The 17,820-nt window shown below is 48.3% G+C and overlaps 7 protein-coding genes across 7 annotated transcripts; 4 read left to right on the forward strand and 3 right to left on the reverse strand.

The window, feature by feature from the left end:
• Positions 1 to 105: 105 nt before the first annotated feature.
• FPOAC1_010770 (uncharacterized protein) lies at positions 106 to 3,332 on the reverse strand (the record flags this gene model as incomplete). The annotated part of the gene is made up of 5 exons (XM_044855159.1): positions 106 to 2,017; positions 2,064 to 2,146; positions 2,197 to 2,290; positions 2,339 to 2,949; positions 2,997 to 3,332. The coding sequence occupies 5 exons, from the start codon at positions 3,330 to 3,332 to the stop codon at positions 106 to 108; spliced, it is 3,036 nt and encodes a 1,011-aa protein (XP_044702472.1).
• Positions 3,333 to 5,818: 2,486 nt separating this feature from the next.
• Positions 5,819 to 7,490, forward strand: FPOAC1_010771 (uncharacterized protein; the record flags this gene model as incomplete). The annotated part of the gene is made up of 2 exons (XM_044855160.1): positions 5,819 to 7,239; positions 7,301 to 7,490. The coding sequence occupies 2 exons, from the start codon at positions 5,819 to 5,821 to the stop codon at positions 7,488 to 7,490; spliced, it is 1,611 nt and encodes a 536-aa protein (XP_044702473.1).
• A 514-nt stretch (positions 7,491 to 8,004) lies between these two features.
• FPOAC1_010772 (uncharacterized protein) lies at positions 8,005 to 8,307 on the forward strand (the record flags this gene model as incomplete). The annotated part of the gene is made up of 1 exon (XM_044855161.1): positions 8,005 to 8,307. The coding sequence occupies one exon, from the start codon at positions 8,005 to 8,007 to the stop codon at positions 8,305 to 8,307; it is 303 nt and encodes a 100-aa protein (XP_044702474.1).
• Positions 8,308 to 9,721: 1,414 nt separating this feature from the next.
• FPOAC1_010773 (uncharacterized protein) lies at positions 9,722 to 10,631 on the forward strand (the record flags this gene model as incomplete). Its single annotated transcript, XM_044855162.1, has 2 exons — positions 9,722 to 9,799; positions 9,858 to 10,631. 2 exons carry the CDS (start codon positions 9,722 to 9,724, stop codon positions 10,629 to 10,631), a joined length of 852 nt encoding a protein of 283 aa, XP_044702475.1.
• A 532-nt stretch (positions 10,632 to 11,163) lies between these two features.
• On the reverse strand, positions 11,164 to 12,653 carry FPOAC1_010774 (uncharacterized protein; the record flags this gene model as incomplete). The annotated part of the gene is made up of 3 exons (XM_044855163.1): positions 11,164 to 12,362; positions 12,416 to 12,520; positions 12,569 to 12,653. The coding sequence occupies 3 exons, from the start codon at positions 12,651 to 12,653 to the stop codon at positions 11,164 to 11,166; spliced, it is 1,389 nt and encodes a 462-aa protein (XP_044702476.1).
• Positions 12,654 to 14,800: 2,147 nt separating this feature from the next.
• On the forward strand, positions 14,801 to 16,588 carry FPOAC1_010775 (uncharacterized protein; the record flags this gene model as incomplete). The annotated part of the gene is made up of 2 exons (XM_044855164.1): positions 14,801 to 16,073; positions 16,122 to 16,588. 2 exons carry the CDS (start codon positions 14,801 to 14,803, stop codon positions 16,586 to 16,588), a joined length of 1,740 nt encoding a protein of 579 aa, XP_044702477.1.
• A 245-nt stretch (positions 16,589 to 16,833) lies between these two features.
• SMD2 (mRNA splicing protein) lies at positions 16,834 to 17,397 on the reverse strand (the record flags this gene model as incomplete). The annotated part of the gene is made up of 4 exons (XM_044855165.1): positions 16,834 to 16,876; positions 16,960 to 17,217; positions 17,289 to 17,321; positions 17,378 to 17,397. 4 exons carry the CDS (start codon positions 17,395 to 17,397, stop codon positions 16,834 to 16,836), a joined length of 354 nt encoding a protein of 117 aa, XP_044702478.1.
• Positions 17,398 to 17,820: the final 423 nt, after the last annotated feature.

Raw genomic sequence — 17,820 nt, forward strand, 5'->3', positions numbered from 1 at the left:
ACGTAGTGAACGAATAAGCATAGAATTGAGTGTATCAACACTGGGGGTGGACTATCAGCCTATCTTCAACCATTCCTAGTATCCCATCCTCTCTGGTCCTTGCAATCAGATAAGTCCAGGTCCAATGCGCCAGCGCTCCCACGGGGTATGGAATCCATCGTAATCTTTGGGTTGGACAGCGTCATCCTCCTGGATTGTCACATGTTGCAAAACACGCCAGTCGTAAACATGAATCCAGTTCTGTCGTTCGCGCGGGGTAGTCTCTCTTACTTTCTGGATTTTGTCAAAGAGGAACTTTGTTGCCTCTTTGTCGTCTGATTGACACAAAAGAAAAATCTTGGCGCTGTCCTTCTTTGTCTCTTTCTCTTTGCCTGACTTCTCCCTTTTGAGCCAAGCATCAATTTTCTCGACTGGATTGACAATCCCGTGAAGCTCAAAGAGTGTCCTGGCTTTCGAATTGCTGAGAAGTCCAGGTGAAATCAACACCTCTGCTTTCGCAAACGCACACTTCTCGCCCACATAGACGCAGATGTTCGGGTCTGTAACAACGATCTTTTTGGCTGGTTTATCGCGGCAAAACTCTGTTTCGGTCTCAAGATCGTTTTCAGAACGAATGTCATACTCAGGGTCAAAGTCGACCTTCAATTCCGGAACATCATTTTCATCCGAGTTGGGATCGTCAGGGGCGAAAGAGGTAGAAGGAGATGCGCAAGTAGTCATGACGGGCTGAGATTGCGAATTATCACCAATACCGGCGAGAGGTTCGCGCAGTTGATAATTGCTTGTGCTGCCAGGTATGTGCTTGTGTTTCGGTGGTGATTCAGTGTCAAGCTTCGGGCGTTTATGCGGCGATGCTTCCTGTACAATGAGCAGATCACGTTTCTGTGCACGGTGCTCGGTGGGCGAAGTAAGTGGTGCAGCGGGTGTTGGTAGCGCAGCTGCGGCAGTAGATAGAAACAAAGGACGCAATCTTTCGAACCTATCACGGCAGGGGCTGATGGTATTGCCCACGGGTGATCTTGTCGCCAGGGGAGAAGCGGGAGACCATGTAGAAGTGGTATTCTGTGTTGATTTTCGAGGTGATGGTGTTGGCATAGTTGTCACTGTCAACTGGCTAGCAGCATCAACTGCAATTCCACGTGGGTCGGCTGCCTCAAGCTTGGCAATCCATTGCAAGTTCTCCTGACTATCCTCCAGCTCAGCCGCTGTAGTTGCATCCTTAGCCAGCTTTTGTAACTCTTCAAAGGATATTGTGTCAGTGAAATCCCGATCAAAGTGAACTTTTGTCACCGAAGGAAATCGCAGGCTCCAAAATCCAGTATTGCCCACTCTATCAAAGCTAAAGCATTTGAGGTCAAACACCAGCGGTCTAGTGAATATAACAGTGGGAGGTGACCCTTGTTCAACACCAGGGGCTTGCTTGAGAACGATGGCTGTATTATCTGTCGGAGCAACGGGCTCTGGGTTTGAGTAGGTAATAACCTCCCTGAGAAGTGTTTCGTTGAGTTCAACAACGTTGACGATCGTGAATTCTGGCTTGGCCCTCCAATTTCTAACCGCCTCTCGATTGTCGAGGCAGCCAAGATAGAAATGCGTCCATTTTAACCCAGGTATTCGGTAGGATATTGCTTTTGCGGAGTCGTACTTAGCCCCAACAACTGCAAAGTCGCCAACATCTCCAAAGTTCCCAATGTACTCTTTCTTGAGTTTGATGCAGCAACTCGAGTATTTCCGTCGCTGATCTTTGAAGTCAAAGTATGGCTCGTCCGGTTTCAAGACAAGGCCTTCTTTTCGAGCCAATATGGTCAAGGCAAACGTTTTGCGTAAGGTCGATACACCAAGTGGTTGGCCAAAATCAACAACTTGCCGAGGGACCAGTTCTGCCCATCCTTTACGACAACAGACGAGATTCGACAGAATTTTGAACCTCTCCGAGTGTCTTATGTTGATCAGTGATTGGTCTTCTAGAAGCATTATGTCATAATAAACAATCATTAAGTGTTCCTGCGGTCCAGGCCTGGAAAGTTAATGTCTGATACAGCAAAAGTTATGGACAAACATACAGTGAGTCTAGATCTGTGCGTAAAAACACACCTCTCCGCGATACATGCTTCCTGATTTTATGAAATGGGAGTATTTTATGTTGCTAGTACTTGTCAGATGATTGCAGAGGATGTGGGTGACGAGACGACGTACAGAATCATCATACACAACCAACTCCCCTTCCAATATACAAGCCTTGGTGACTCTAGCGTCGGGCTGTCCAATTTTGAGTGATTCTAGTATTGTCCTGCTCGCAAAGTTAGCTTGCGCAGGTCCCGTATCGTTCGGCACTGACCCATGAAGTGCAACCCTGTCTTCAGTGCTGTCTTTACCGCTTTTGGAAAATATCTGGATGCATTGATCTCCTTTACTTGGGTCTATATGAATTTGGCAGTATTCGCCATCGATCTTTTCCTCCACACTCATACGCCCGTGTCCCATATCTAAACAATGCTTGATACTGCGACCTTTAATCCAAGGCAGTCGCCCAATCTTGATACCCAATTGAGGTTTCACCGTGCTCATTGTTTGCTCACGCGGCGTTTGTCGTCCAGAATTTGGGAGTAATCTCCTTCGCAAAGTTTGTGCAGTCGCGATCGCAGTAGCAAAGTCGTCTTGAACCTTGAGAACGCAAGGAAGGAGAGGGTTGCAAAGACGGTATATGAGATGCGGGTCTAATACCAGTGGTTGATAGCTTTTGAGAATCAGCCTTGTAAACCACTTGGCTTCTACTGCGCTTAGTCTTCTGTACATGAGCTCGACATCCGTTCTGTTTCTCGCGGTCATGCTGGCCTGTGAAGCGCGAATCGAGGGGGAACTCCATCTCACTTTTGAGGCGAGCGAGTGCAGGAGCTCGTCGATCTCTTCTACAGTAACAGCATCTCTCTGGCTGTACCCTGGACTCGGCTGGACCATAGTTAGCTTGTTACTGATTGTCCCTCGAACCAACTCACTGTTACAGTCAGAATGCGATGAACACAGTCTGCGAGATCAACACCGGAACCCGGCTGACGGAATCGAGCCAGTTCGGCTATACGTGATGCCCCTAGAAGACATGCACGGCCGATGATTCTCTCCAGACTCGGAGCCTGGATACAATAGACTCTATCGGTTCTCTTGTCTGGGAGTAAGGTCGATAACAGTGCCGAGAGGCTGGTATCGTGGGCGTCGACATAGTTGCGATGCTTGTTAAACCACTCTACAACGGCGCTGGAGCAACCCTTTCTAGCGAGAGAAAGATCATAACACCGGTCAAGCAATTCGCAAACCAAACAGAAAGAGAGAGGCATGTTCAATAATCATCGCATCGTTTGTTCTCCATGAAAGGCGCAACACAGTGACAGAGAAGCCCGTATTTTGGTGTAAGAATTTAAATCGAGATTCGCCATGCGACTAGGTTTTGACTGAAATATCAAGTGGAGCAGGTAACAAAGTCTATTCAGACAACTGAGTTGCTATTCCCACTTTCCCAGTCTGCGGCGTGGTTGGGCATAGAACTGACGTGTCAGCCATAACTTTCTCAAGCAAACGCGACCTTGACGCAGACTCACGTGATGGCTCGGTGGATCGAAGTCCAGTAGCGTCTATGGAGCTCAACTTTAGTAGTTACATGTTGTCTGACTGACCGCCTCTGATTTTTGTTGAATTGTAGGGCGATGTAAAAGTACTCAGATTCTTCCCATCAATAATTAGAAACCGGTTTCAGTCAGTTCGTGTTCATGGTTAGGTATGTCTAGGTAGACTTGAGACTGTTACCAGCAATGCCTACCTATATACACGACTTAGTAGGTAGTAGGTAGCAAACAGATGCCGCCCATACGACCCAAGAATAGGTAGCTCAGATAAATGAGCTACCTAATAAATGTTCGTGATTATTTTTCTCTTCAACTCAAACTATTAAACGAAAAATTGACCGTTAAATGATGTTATGCAAGTCAGCTTACGGATGTAATTTACATGCATTCTTCGGCAAACATGTAGACTGATGTTCAACTCAATTTAGTACTAAACCCCTGCGTTTATGCAAGGTCCGCCCGCACAGGACCACTGCAACTTTTAAAAGACACAAGACCCCTGCGGCCTGGATGACAGGGTCACGAGAGAGCGTTACGTACCTCGATCGATATGACAGACAGACACTTCATCGTTGTCGGCCAGAACAAAGTGCCTTACTTAATACAGAGAGCCAATGATGGATAAAGAATATAAACACTCTGTCCGGGCAACGGCTCGAGCGCTTGATCGTGGGAACCTTGCCCAACAATATACGGTCTAAGGCGCAGGCTGCAGTAGTTTAGGCGTCGAGGCTCTATCCGTTGTCAAGACGAAGAAGACGGAAAAGTCGGGAGGAACAAGAAGAGTACAAAAAGACGGGATGAAATGAGAAGCAGTATTGATATGTAGTTGTCCGTGACTCAACCCGAGGACATGATCCACTGCAGCAAACCGTTGAGCTTGCCCGACCAGCCCGCACAAACAAGGCAGAGCAGGTCAGGTGGTGCGATTGCTCACAGCATTAAGTGAGACTTGCGGATTGGGCCGTCAAATCGCAGTTCTTTGGGTCAGTTCCCATGGTGTTGCGAGGGCCCATTTTGAATTACGAACAGCATATGTAAACAAAGCAGGTCCCAGTTCCATTTCCCATACCCTGTTAAAGTAGCACTTGCAATTCATATTCATGATCCAAGTTCATGCCCCGAAATATCCATTGTACACGCACGCATTACATCGTCAATTACAGGACTCTTCGCTTGTCGGCATCTCTCCACGCCTACCAGGGTCTCCGTCTTCCAGAATTGCTACTACAGATTGATTATTTGCTGTATTGACAGCACCCAAACGTCCTATTGTTTTTTTTGTTTTACGACATTCCATATCTGTATCCCACAAATATCTGATCAGAGATATTCGCTCATTACGAATTTAACATTATCCTTATTGTTATCAGCACTCCTTTCAATTACTCTCATTTTAACCTTACCAACATCATCCCAAACAGTCTTACTTCCCCACGGTAATTGATTCACCTTTTCCATCTCAACGGCTCCTTATCATCATTAGGTACACCAATCCGCCCCATCCGCTTAACGTCGCCTCGTCCCTTACTGGGATCTATCAATTTCCTACCGACACTCTCAGCCAACCCCAGCAAGCCTCATATCGTCCCTGACTTCCTATTTCGCTACGTTCCTGCGCCTTGCCGAGCCCCAGCTACTGTACCTACCAATGGTACTCCTATTCTCCTGAGAACCGCCCCCCAGTTCAGTCCCAGTCCAGGTGTCCTGTCGTGTGCTAAGTTAAGCAATCGGTCAACGTCTTCCCAAGTTAGGGGATCTAGGATCGTGCTACTGGGCGCCTCCAGGGCTCTATTTTCGACAACAACCACTGAGCATTGACCGACGGTCCACTGAAATCAACCCACCCCGGCTCGCGCCATACCCCATGCGAAACTTGATACACGACTAGGACCTCCCACAACCCACTTCCGACTCGCCTCTCCCTCCTTATTCTGATGCCCGGTTTTCTCTTTCAACTTTGCCTTGTCCATCGTTGCTCGTCCGCTCTCTTCGATGATCACCGCCGCCTGACACAGACACACTATAGAGCGCTCACTGCCAGGGCCGCTGTTGCTGCTGTCGCTGCTGCTAGATTGCGGCGCCGCAGAGCCCAAAGAGCTCCAGCCACTCATTTGCATAAACGCCGACGAGTTCTCGGCCTCCACTCCCTATCATACAATACCTATATCCATCCCTTGACCTTGGATCCCTACAAGTCAATGGACATGGACTCGCAACAAGCTATCCGTCGACGCTGCTCTGTTGCCGACCGTCTGCCAGCAGACTTTGTTATACCCACCACCTCCAGCTCGAATTCTGAGACTGCCCCTGATTCGACCATTTCTTCAACCACAACTACCGCTGTCGCTGCCTCTGTCAATCCTAGATACGTTCCTGCTCGTAACCTCGCTTCACATAACCGCCACGGCAGCATGAGTTCAGTGGGAGGAATTCCCCCTCCGCCTCAAAGAGACGAAACTATCTCTTACAGACGTGGCCACACTCGTGCGAAATCTAGTGTATCCAGCATGAACCGTCAGGTCAACCGACTTTCCTTGACGCTCCCAATTGCACCCCCTACGAGCGACCCTTCCCGACCAACACCAACCTCTTCCGCCATGTCATCAGTTCCTCCGACCCCAATTGACTCCGGCATCGCCTCACCGGCTGGCGCAAATGAGTTCATCATTGCCATTGCCGCCCAAGAGAGACGTGTGCTAGAATTAAGGGAGGAGCTGTCTCGTGCTGAGGCGGAATTGACTTCACTAAAGAAGAAGTGGACGACACAAGAAAAGAGGGGTGATCCCATCCCCGTTGAGGCATACCGCAGCCCAATTCTACCTTCAGATACCGATGGCTCCTCGGTGAGGCGAAGCGCCGAGTCGGACCGCCGAAGATTATTGCAGCAGACGGGTGCAACGAGTCCCAATCGAAGAAGGGTCCTTCGCGGTGGACATACAAGAACCCTGTCTCTGCTGTCGCCGGCGAAGCCAGACGGAGGTTTCTCATTATACCATGACCGCGATCACGAGCACGAGCAGGTCAAATTACCTTCAATAGAGCGCAGGACCGCTCAATTAACAAACCCTCATTTGAATAAGCGTGCCTCATGGCAGCCACGCACACAACAAAACGTCCCGGGTGCCGCTCAAATTGTCGAGGACTTTAAACTGGGCCTCAGAGCTTTTGTCGAGGACATACGTCAAATTACTGTTGGGGACGAACCTATCAACGGCCAGCCCGTTCGCTCCAACAGTGTCAGCGACCGCAGCGAAACGTCCCGAACCCAGGATACGGTCCGAGCGAATCGCCCACTTCGACCCAAAGTAAGCACAGTGTTTGAGCCACCCCACAACAACTCTGAGACCACAGAGCGCTCAGAGACACGATCACAAACGACGACAACAGCGTCAAAAACTCGCCCCGAGATGCCTGCACGGAGTAAAACCAAATCGAAGAACAAGTCTTTCTCTTGGCAACCTCTTGGATTCGACTCGATGGATGACAATGACTGGTCTAATTGGGAGTCCCCGGCTTCGTCCTCTAAGACGTCTCGTTGGAGCGGCTCTACTATTGGCAGTAGTGGACTGGACGATATGTCTGCTACTTCGGACGAGGGAGAACCTGCGGACTCGCCCTCGTAAGTGATTATTGGCATTAAATTTGACGTTGTTTGTGCGGCAATACTAACTTTTGTTTAGCAAGAAGAAGTCCGGTTACGAAACTCCTCTCCTGTCCCCCAAACTTGAGGAGCTTCTGCCCAATATTGTCAACCAATTCTCGCCCAGCAATCTCAAGCGTACAGCGACGAACCTGATGGACGAGTGGGAAAAGTCCCTCACCGACCCCAACTATCCTCACCAGTCACAAGCTCAAGAAAACACCGCCTAATGGATTTCCTCCGAGTTTCCCCAACACATCTAGACTATGTTGAACATACATATTTGAAGCGATTTTCACAAAATTACTTTACATAAAACGGCCAGGCGTACACAGATTCGGTATCACAGACCGCTATTTCACGATGAACAATAAGAAGAGAAGAAAAAGAATGCTTGCCAGGACGAGTTTACTTGAATGGCCAACATTGGCTTTTGAGTTTGTTGGCACTTTTGGGGACTTGTTTGAACTGCGATTTGTAAGAGCTATATGTTTTCTGCTTGCTCGGGACTGTCTGTTTGTTTTTGTTTTTTGTCTTATGGCTTGTGTACAGGTTCTCGAGGCATTTGCTTGGATTATCTGCCACCTACGCGGAGGGGAGCGGGCGGGGGCGGTATGCAGCAGGCCGTTCTAGTACATGCCTTACATGCCTAGAAGCAGAGGCAGGGGTTTCAGTTGCAAAGGTCCACGCAGGCGTGCAGTCATGAGACACGGGTAGTTATGTACTTCCCCCAAGCCTACTGGCATGCCGCTCCCTCCTCCTGCTTCCCACCAGTCATATAACACGCCCGCTGTCGACGTTCCAGTGCAGATGCCCCATGCTTCTTTCCACCGAGCAGCATCTTATCCTAGGACAACGCCTCCTCTGCGCCTTGATTGTTCAGTTGCTCCCACACCTGCAGTTGTGCCTTCGCCTCCCGCTCACAACGCCTCGCATGTCGATCTTTCCCGCCTTCACTCCATCTACTCTTCCCACCGCTCCTCATTCTGGTCCACCATCGCCAACGAGTCTTCTTCGCCCGTTGAAGTCGCTTCGATTCATCCATGAGGTCGTTCTGGCGTTGTTCAGTTTCCATCACCGGTCCTGAGATGCGTTGAGCGAATCTCACAAGACCAACCCACTTGGGGTATATCGCTTCAACGCTTGAGATGAATGTGACTTGTTCAATCTCATCGGGCATGGCTCCCTCCGTTGCTCTGTATCGGCGAACAAGGAGGGGGAACTCATCAACGTGCTTTACCGTTTCTTCATGACATGTTTTGAAGAATATCTTCTGGAAAGGAAAAAGTTGGACAGAAATCTGTGATACTTGTGAATGTACTATCGTGAACCGGGACTATCGGCTCAAGCCGATGGAAGTTTGAGGCAATAACAGGTCTGTGATGCCCTTAGATGTTCTGGGCCGCACGCGCGCTACACTGACGGAGCTGTAATTTGGTTTCCTGGTGTTGGGATTACGATAGGGAGACGATACTCATGAGTGACGACTACAAAATCGTCGCATTCTAAGTCAATTCAGCTTATATTCAATATTTATCACTCTAACCCTCTGTAACATTTCTGTTAACAAGACTTTTGGTTGACTTTTACCCTCAACACAAGACAATTTCACTTTACAAGAGACAGACTCTCGGTAAAAGCATCTCCACTCCTGAAAGGTCAAACGCTTATTAGTAGTTCGTTCCAGGATTATCTCTCATCTTAGATCGAGTCCTTGGCGTGTCTTGCGTCAATCAAAGATTAAATCGATGCGTTGCTAGGGCAGCCGGCAGTGGAGAAACACTAATAAATATGAGTTTCGGGCGTAGGTACAACAGATGTCCAAGAGTGGAGAACATCACTTGGTAGATACATACCTACCCAGCAAGATACATACATTCGAAGTGCTTCTGATATACGATTTATCAACTTGAATCAAGATTGATCTGGTAGGACTAAGTTTACTAGCTTTGAGTACCCACCATGCAGGCACCACTGGAAGAACCCGATTATAGGAGCGGTGAAACAAGAAGCCCGATGTTCGTGTCTAGGAATCGACTTTAGTAATAGAACTCAAGATTCGGAGAGAAATCGAGGCCGCTCCGGCTCTAATAAGAACAAGAATCCTTTCAGTGACCCAGACCTACCAATGTACTAAGTCAACTCATGAGAAACTACATTGGTAGATACGTATCCGAGACTTAAGCGAGTGCGAGTATGCGAGTAAGCCACTACAGCCAAGTGTCTGGTTTGGGGAATAGCCATGCAGGTGATTGGTCTTATTGTTTCTTTGCGCTTTTTCGCATTCGCTCGCGGGGAATGCCTTGATTCATCCGCAATAGTTCAGTTCGTCATTGAACAGAAATCACTATATAGTTCGAATGATATCTTGTCAATTTTGGGAGGTGTTCAGTCTTCAGTCACAAGTTATCAACACATCCTTACAACCGTATATACACTCTTCGAGACACACATTATCATAATGAAGAACGCAGAGTTCCAGCCAAAGCTGAACCCGGCTTTTAATCCCCTCAAGTTCCCCTCAAAAAGTGAGAGAGCTGTAAGTGACAGTTGGACATACCATCTTCATGTTGGACTTGTTTCCTAACACGATGCAGTTTATGCTCAAAGATTGTTTTAAACCTCAAGTTACAATCGCCGTTGGGTCATTCATACAAGTAGCTTTGTGTGCCATTCTTCCTCTCCGTTTGGCAATCATACCATCAGCAGCCGTCCTGCTCAACTCTATCATTACCACTCTCATACAAGTACGAAGCACAAACCCCAACGAGTATGATGAAGCTATCATACCTGGCCGGGCGACTGCGCAATTACCCTTCTCGTCCGGAACGTTCGGTTCTAAACCAGGAGCGAATTCTGTTGTGGTCTTCCATCTCGGTATCCAGGCAAATCACCCCCTTGGTCTCGCCGCACCAGGCATGAGCCAGATAGGAAAGTACTTCTCGGCAATGACAGAGGATCTAGAGTCACATCGAGATGAATACGGGCTGCTCACAAGTTCAAGCTGGCGAGGCGATGAACGCAGCAGTAACAACACTCTTCTCATCATCTATTACTTTCGCGACATCGAGGGTCTACACCGCTTCGCCCATGGAGATATTCACCGGAAGGCGTGGGATTATATGAGCAAGACAAAGCCGAAGCATGTTGGGATATTCCACGAGACGTATTCCGTTCCTGCGCGGGCATATGAGAACATATACGTCAATTGCCACCCTGTGATGATGGGCCGCGCAACAGTGAGGACGACGCCAGTGGGCGAGGAGGATGAAAGGTGGATGAACACCCTTGTCAGTGCTGATGTGCCGGCGCTGAAGACGCAGTATGCGAGAATGTCGAGGGATGAGCAGGGGAATTCGAAGGAGACGTAATGTTTGAGTGATGGCCTCGATAACCAGACTGAAGATTACAGTGAAAATATTAGATTGCCAGACGCCTTACTTCCATAGACTAATAGTATTCGTATCTAGTATTCGAAAATGGCAACAGAGCATGTATGGTATAATTATAGAAAAACGGAAGTGTTGTTAAAGCAACAACTTCTTATAAATCAAAATCAATTTCGTCTTAGCATGTAACAGCCAGGTCTATATACTTGGTGTAATTATATTCCTTCTTAAGGGGGGCTGGTATGCTTCAGTTGAGTTTGCTCACATGCAAGTTAACTTCGATGGATAGTCACTCACCCTACTAGGTAGGCAGTCATGACAGAATCGCAAAAGGATGTCCAAATCGATAGGATGTCGAAATAATCATTTGCTTAAGATTCATTTCAGATCAAGTATAAATAAAGGTATCCAAGTTCTTAAGAATTCATAACGCCCAGTAATGCAAAAATATCACAAACCCTCCCACAACGCCATACCTATAGCTAACTTGTAGCTAACTTGTAGCACAATATGTCTAAAAGTCGAGAACAAGGAAAGAAACACCTCCAATAACACCAGCCACGAAGAGGAACGTCAAGATCCCAGCACCAGCCCTATCGGCTCCAGTGATTTCCTTTCTCTTGGGCGTTCCATCGTCATCGTTGGCATCAGTGTTACCACCACCAGGGTCACCCTTGGAGGTTCCTCCAGTCTTGGATGTGACGGGTCCCTTCGCACCCTCAACGAGAGTGTACATGAAAATGGAGAGGGCATTCATCTGGGGTCCTACACCAACAGAGCCATCGAAAGTGTCGGTTGTCCAAGAGAAGCCGCATGCTGTGCCGGCAGGGCCCTTGTAGCCTTCTCCAGAGCCAGTGCAGACCTTGGCAGCGGCCTGGGCACTTGTTTTGAGGAGCTTTATGATCTTGTCGTTGGTAGCTGGGTATAGTTGTGTGGTGGCAGCCAACCATCGGGCGAGATATCCCTTGAAACTCTGCTGATCCTGACTGCACTGCTTATGCGGTTCACAAAACTGTTCGTAGATGATCTCGTTCTTGACAAACTTGTTGAAGACGTCGTCGAGAAGGCCGTCGGTGCGCTTCTTCCACTTATCGGCTGAAGTGAGGTTGTATAGAGTGGCAGCGCCGTGAAGGAAGATACCGGTGTTGTAGGACCACTGCGTCTTGTCGATATCGTCGCAAACTGCGGACTTGGACTCGCCGATATGAACACCGTCAAGAACTTCAAACTTGGAGGTGACAACTCCGGCCTTGGTGTGCCAGTCCCAAACCTTTTCGGCCCAGTCTGCATAAGTGTCGTTGCCCGTGTACAGCGCCAGGCGAGAGGCGATGTTGAAGAAGCAGCCGTTGGAGATGGCGTTTTTGTAGTCGTAACCGGTGTTCCACTTGAAGATCTGCCAGCGCATTCCACCACCGCAATACTCGTCATCCCAGCGACTGACGTATTCGTTGAAGACGGCTTGTGCTTGCGCGAGCCATCCAGGGACGTCGTCAGGGGGGTCTGGGAATTGGTGCTCCGCTGCTGACATTGCGGCCATAGCCCAGAAGCCTTGATCGTCGTTTCCTTCTGTCATAGTTTGGTTGTCGGGCATGTAGTCACCGTCTGTCCCAGCCTGGTGGATCATGGCTTGTTTCGTGATGGCGTTGTATTTGTCGTCTCCTGTGAGCCACCAGTAATCAACTAGAGTACCAAACATGGCTCCAGCCTCCCACCCTTTCGAGAGTCAGTATATCGTTATGTTCAGTTGATGATGGTGGGATAGTTACAGTAGTAAGGATCTGGCAGATTTCCTGGTGTATCGCCTGGGTTCATTCCTGTATACCAACTTGTCAAGCCCTTGGCCGCCTTGCCGGCTGCACTCTCGACCGATTCTGATGACTGTTAGTATATGCCATCTCTTCTTAATATGAGAAACTTACTCTTATCATCTATTGTCAGATCGTATGCATTTGCTGCTACCGTCCAACCAAGGACGGCAGTAGTCGTTTGGAGCAGCGATCGCATCTTGGCAACTTGACCAAAATGCTCGAATAATACCAAGACGGGAACGAGGAATAGACGAATTAGACCCTGTTGAATGCCAAGACCAGATCGAGAGTTGTTTCCGCTTATACGTGATGCCAAGATAATAGTTTGAAGGGACGATAGATTGCAAGCGGGTAGATTAACAAAAGAGGGACGAAACAATTACAGCAAGAATGAATGAATGAATCGACTTTACAAGAAGAAATGGGTATATGGAAAAGAGAGAGAGAAAAGGATCCTGCTCTTTCTTGTAAAAACTGGGCAAGGGGAGAGAGGACTCGGGTCACCCCGTTTTTTGACCCTGTAAGCACTGACATTGATTGACATCGATACCTTGTATGATGTTCGGCGATACGTCAACAAGGCTCCACCTACAGATGATGTGGAAAGCGAAAGGTCCTTTGGAAATGAAACTGCCCATGAAGGAATCCATCAATCAGGATAATTGGCTGACGATGCATCGTCTTGGGGCTATGCACATGTAGCGAACTGGTAGAATGGGTCCTGACTCCTACCAGAGGATGGTGGATCGTCAGGGGGATTTTATTCTAGGTACAGCATAATAATAACTACTACATAGGTAGTAAGCAGCACAGACGAGAAATCCAAATCAAGAGACGAGTTGCAGTCTTTGCTACATACATGCAGCAGAGGAGAGGGAGACGCGCAAGTCACAGTCTTGACAATACAGTAGTAGTTGGTAGGTAGGTTAGTAATTATGATCGTCCCAGTGTATATACTGTAGAGTTCCTGTTGGTTACCTATGTACAAAATAAATGCGGCTCCGCGAAAGTGCATGATCCAATAATCGTCTCGATCCCTTTTATTGCATGATCTGAAGAGCGGGTTGGGAACTGTGAACTATGGAGCATCTGCTTTAATTCGGCCGAGACTGATGAGATGGCGATTTATTCATGTGTATCTATAAACATAAAGTCAGGCAGGTGCAATAATCAAATACCCGGTCGATTTAGTACCTAGTTATTAGTTGAAGTAAAAGACGAGATCCATTAAGCGAATTCAGCCAAGCCGGAAACCGGAATACCAGTTTAATTTGCTCTCAAGTGATGCCCATTTCTTCAAAGTTATTCCCGGAGTAAAAACTACTCAAGTCCCTTCTGGAACACTGTTTAAAAAATACTGTATTAATGGGGCTTTCATCCCTGCTCCCCTGCCCGTCTAGCCCTGCTTTGCCTTGAGCACTTTATATCTAACCACCCGCAGGGTATCGGAAAAGTTGGCCATTTTCCGTAGGAATTGAAGAGACGAAATTAGTAGGTCAGCTTGTGCTACTCATATCCCACGTTGAGGTTGTTTATTTTTGTAACCTAAAGCTTCCGCTAGACTAACACGCACGCAGGTACGCACGCTTGTGGCCGCGTAAACGTTACGGGATGAGGAGCCCTTTTATCCATAACGAGCTTTGTTTTCAAGCTTAAAGCCGCGGTTTCAAGGAGAGGTAATCATCGTGATCCATATCAACATAGCTCGTGATCGACAGACATATACGAAACAATTTGTACAGTCACTCACTCACTGGCTTAGTACAAACTGATATCAATTTGATCACTTGCCACGGGACAACCTTTGTTATTCTGAGATTTATTTCCACAACTACTTACTATATGAATCGGATTTGATTTTGTAGATGTTACCTCGTTTATGTAACAATATCCATAAAGATTCACATGCATCTCAACGACTCCATCAATAGCCTCTCATCTAGTCTAATGATAACCAGACTAAACCACCACATGTCATTACAGTGGGCAAAGAACCAGGCATCCTCAACAGATGACAATCAAGCATAACCCGCAATGGACGATTCCTGCCGTGTCAAGTCCCGTACCCCCGGCTTCAACTCCTCACGCTTCTCAAACCCCGCCTCCAAACCCCGCGATTCCCCCACTCGAAGCTTCATCCTTCGTCCATTACAGCCAAACAGAACCTCACCTGATTTGATTTGGTTCGACTTGATCATCAGTTGATGGAAATTATCTTGGCAAAGGATACTTAAAAAGGTCTCAAATACCCAAAGACAAGAACATAATTGATAACCCAACATCTAATATCCCTCGCTTCTCTATAATCTGGTTGACCATCTATCTATTCACATAAATATCATCATGTCAACCAAACACTTTGTTAACGATCCAACCCACCTTGTCTCCTCAGCTCTCCACAGTCTCACTCTCACAAACCCATCCGTTGCTCTAGATCCAGAATTCAAAGTCATATACCGTCGTCCTGATTCCAATGCCAAACCCCAAGTATCCATCATCTCTGGCGGCGGCTCTGGCCATGAGCCCTCTTTTGCAGGAATGGTCGGCCAAGGCATGCTCTCCGCTGCTGTAGCTGGTACCATCTTTGCCTCCCCTTCAGCAGAGCAGATACGCGCAGCCATCACTTCTCGCGTTGATACGTCCCAAGGTGTATTGGTCACTGTAATGAACTACACTGGCGATGTCCTCAACTTTGGCATGGCCGTTGAAAAAGGCAAAGCTGCAGGACTTGACGTTGAAATGGTCGTTGTAGGCGATGATGTTGGAGTTGGCCGTGCGAAGGCTGGAAAGGTTGGCCGTCGTGGAATCGCTGGCACCGTTCTCGTACACAAGATCTCAGGTGCCCTCGCTGCTCTAGGGAAGCCTCTGGAACAGGTAACCAAATATGCCCAGCTAACTGCAGACAACCTTGTCAGCGTTGGCGCCAGTCTTGAGCATGTCCATGTTCCCGGTCGCAAGGTCGATTCAGAGGCAAGTCTTGAAGCAGACGAAGTAGAATTGGGAATGGGCATTCATAACGAACCTGGTTCGGGACGCGAAAAGGTCGAGTTGCCTGATCTAGTAACTAAAATGCTCCAACAACTGCTAGACACGAGCGACAAAGACAGAGCCTTCGTCAACGTCAACTCTAAAGAAGTCATCCTTATGATCAACAATTTGGGAGGAGTCAGTGTTCTCGAGATGGGTGGTATCACAGCAGAGGTTGCGAGCCAGCTTGAGTCCAAGTACAATATTCGTCCCGTCAGAGTACTCAGCGGCACCTACATGACCAGTCTCAACGGTCTTGGTTTCAGCATTTCTCTCCTTAATGTGGTGGCCCCCGATTTTGACGCACCGAGCATGGTTGAGTTGCTTGATGCCTCGAGCGAAGTCGTCGGCTGGTCCGCGCCTATCAAAACTAGCACTTGGGAGGCCAAAAACACCAGCACAAGAACGGATCGTGTTAGTGCGACCGAGGATATTAAGCCTAGTGATCTTGTGACGGATGCAGGTACCGCGCAAGCATCATTAAAGAATGCACTCCAAAAAGTCATTGATGCCGAGCCCGAAGTCACGCGTTATGATACTGTTGTTGGGGATGGCGACTGCGGCATTGGATTGAAGCGAGGTGCTGAAGGTAAGTCTCACCAGCTCTGGATGGCACCGACATACTGACACGATGCAGCGATTCTCAAACATATTGAACAGCGCCCGCTCACTGGTGATGTTGTTGTGGACCTCGCTCGCATCGTCACCATCGTGGAAACTGCCATGGATGGAACCTCGGGTGCTCTGTATGCCATCTTTCTGAACGCCCTGGTCAAGGCCCTTCGAGAGCTGGCGCCAGGCAATGCGTCCCCTGAGCTTTGGGCCAAAGCCCTCAAGAAGAGCAGCGATGCTCTAGCCAGGTACACGCCCGCTCGCCCAGGCGACCGTACTCTGGTCGACGCTCTCCACCCCTTTGTGGAAACGTTGAACCAGACGGGAGACGTCAAGAAGGCAGCCGAGGCAGCCTTGGAAGGGACCAACAAAACCAAGGGTATGCAAGCTAGCTTGGGCCGGACCGTCTATATCGGAGGCAGTGGATATCAGGAGGTTCCCGATCCTGGTGCTTGGGGGCTGGCCAGCTTCTTCCTTGGTCTAAGTGGTTAGATGGTGCACGCTTTCAGTTGCAGCCGAAACATTGACGACATATACGAGTGGAAACTGAGCAATCGCAGAATGATAATATTGTTGGAGTGTTATAGGCACATTGTAATGAGGAAGAATTATATGCGCAAATTCATCATGTTTTCAACGCCTATGGAGTCCCTGTGAGCCTTGCCCGTAAGACATACAAAATATCCCATTCTCAAAATCAAGTCCTCAACCCTCCAAGATCATGCGGTAAAGTAAAATTAGCTTAGGAGAACCAGAATAACGCTGTCGCCTCGCAAAAACCTATAATAAAGTCAGCAACCAGTACCAGAATTTAGTGTCACCGCCTTTCGGGAAAGGGGTTTGTAGGCGTATGTGAAACGTACATCTTGCTGATGAATCGATCCTTGTTGACTGGTCTGCCCTTCTTTCCGCCAGCTAATCGGGGAGTCTCTGTCCACATTTCCTTGACGTTCTCGAGAACCATGTTGCAGTGTCGGTCGAATGCCTTGACGCGCGCAAGGAGTTTGCGGTTGTTGCGGATGGAGATAAGAACTTGGACGTGTGATCTCACAGCAGTCTGGAGGATGGAGAGAGGGCCGGCAGAGAACTCGTACTCTTCGAGTTGGGCGATCTCGTACTCGCTGTATAGCATGTTAGCAATCGTTGACCTGTCGTGGGGCTGGAAAGATGGCAATTATCGGTGGACACGTACGTGAGATCGGATCGCGGCTTGCCAAGAAGCTCCCTGAATAGCCTGTTAGTATTATTGGGCAAGTTTTTTTGAGGTGCATCAAGGCGTACTGAATCTTAGTGTCCGACATCTTGATGGTTTGTTTGGTGGTTATGAGATGTTGTATTGCGGCGCGCAAGGCTGAAGCTCAGAGAGCTCGAAAAGTTGACGATTGGAGTAGGACGTGTCTGATTGGACGTACTGGTGGGTCAAGGTTCTCTGGTCCATGATAGGTCAGGCGACGCAGTTCCTGACTTAGCATGAAACCATCCCACTATCGAAAGTGTGGCTGCTATCAATTTTGGTTTTGGGGCGGTTTGATTCGGAGGTTGGAAAAAGCATTGCCGCGGACCTCGGACAAGACTCTAAGGCACATCATATTATACCCCCCCTCGTTCCTGTCCTTGATGCGCATGTCGATCGCATGTGTGCATCACCAATTCTTCATTTAATATAATGTCGTTTCGAACTTTTGCATCCCGAGCTGGTGCTGCAGCTAATATTACAAGTCGAA

The sequence above is a fragment of the Fusarium poae genome, chromosome 4 (genome assembly GCF_019609905.1).
Source record: "Fusarium poae strain DAOMC 252244 chromosome 4, whole genome shotgun sequence".
NCBI classification, from domain to species: Eukaryota; Fungi; Ascomycota; class Sordariomycetes; order Hypocreales; family Nectriaceae; genus Fusarium; species Fusarium poae.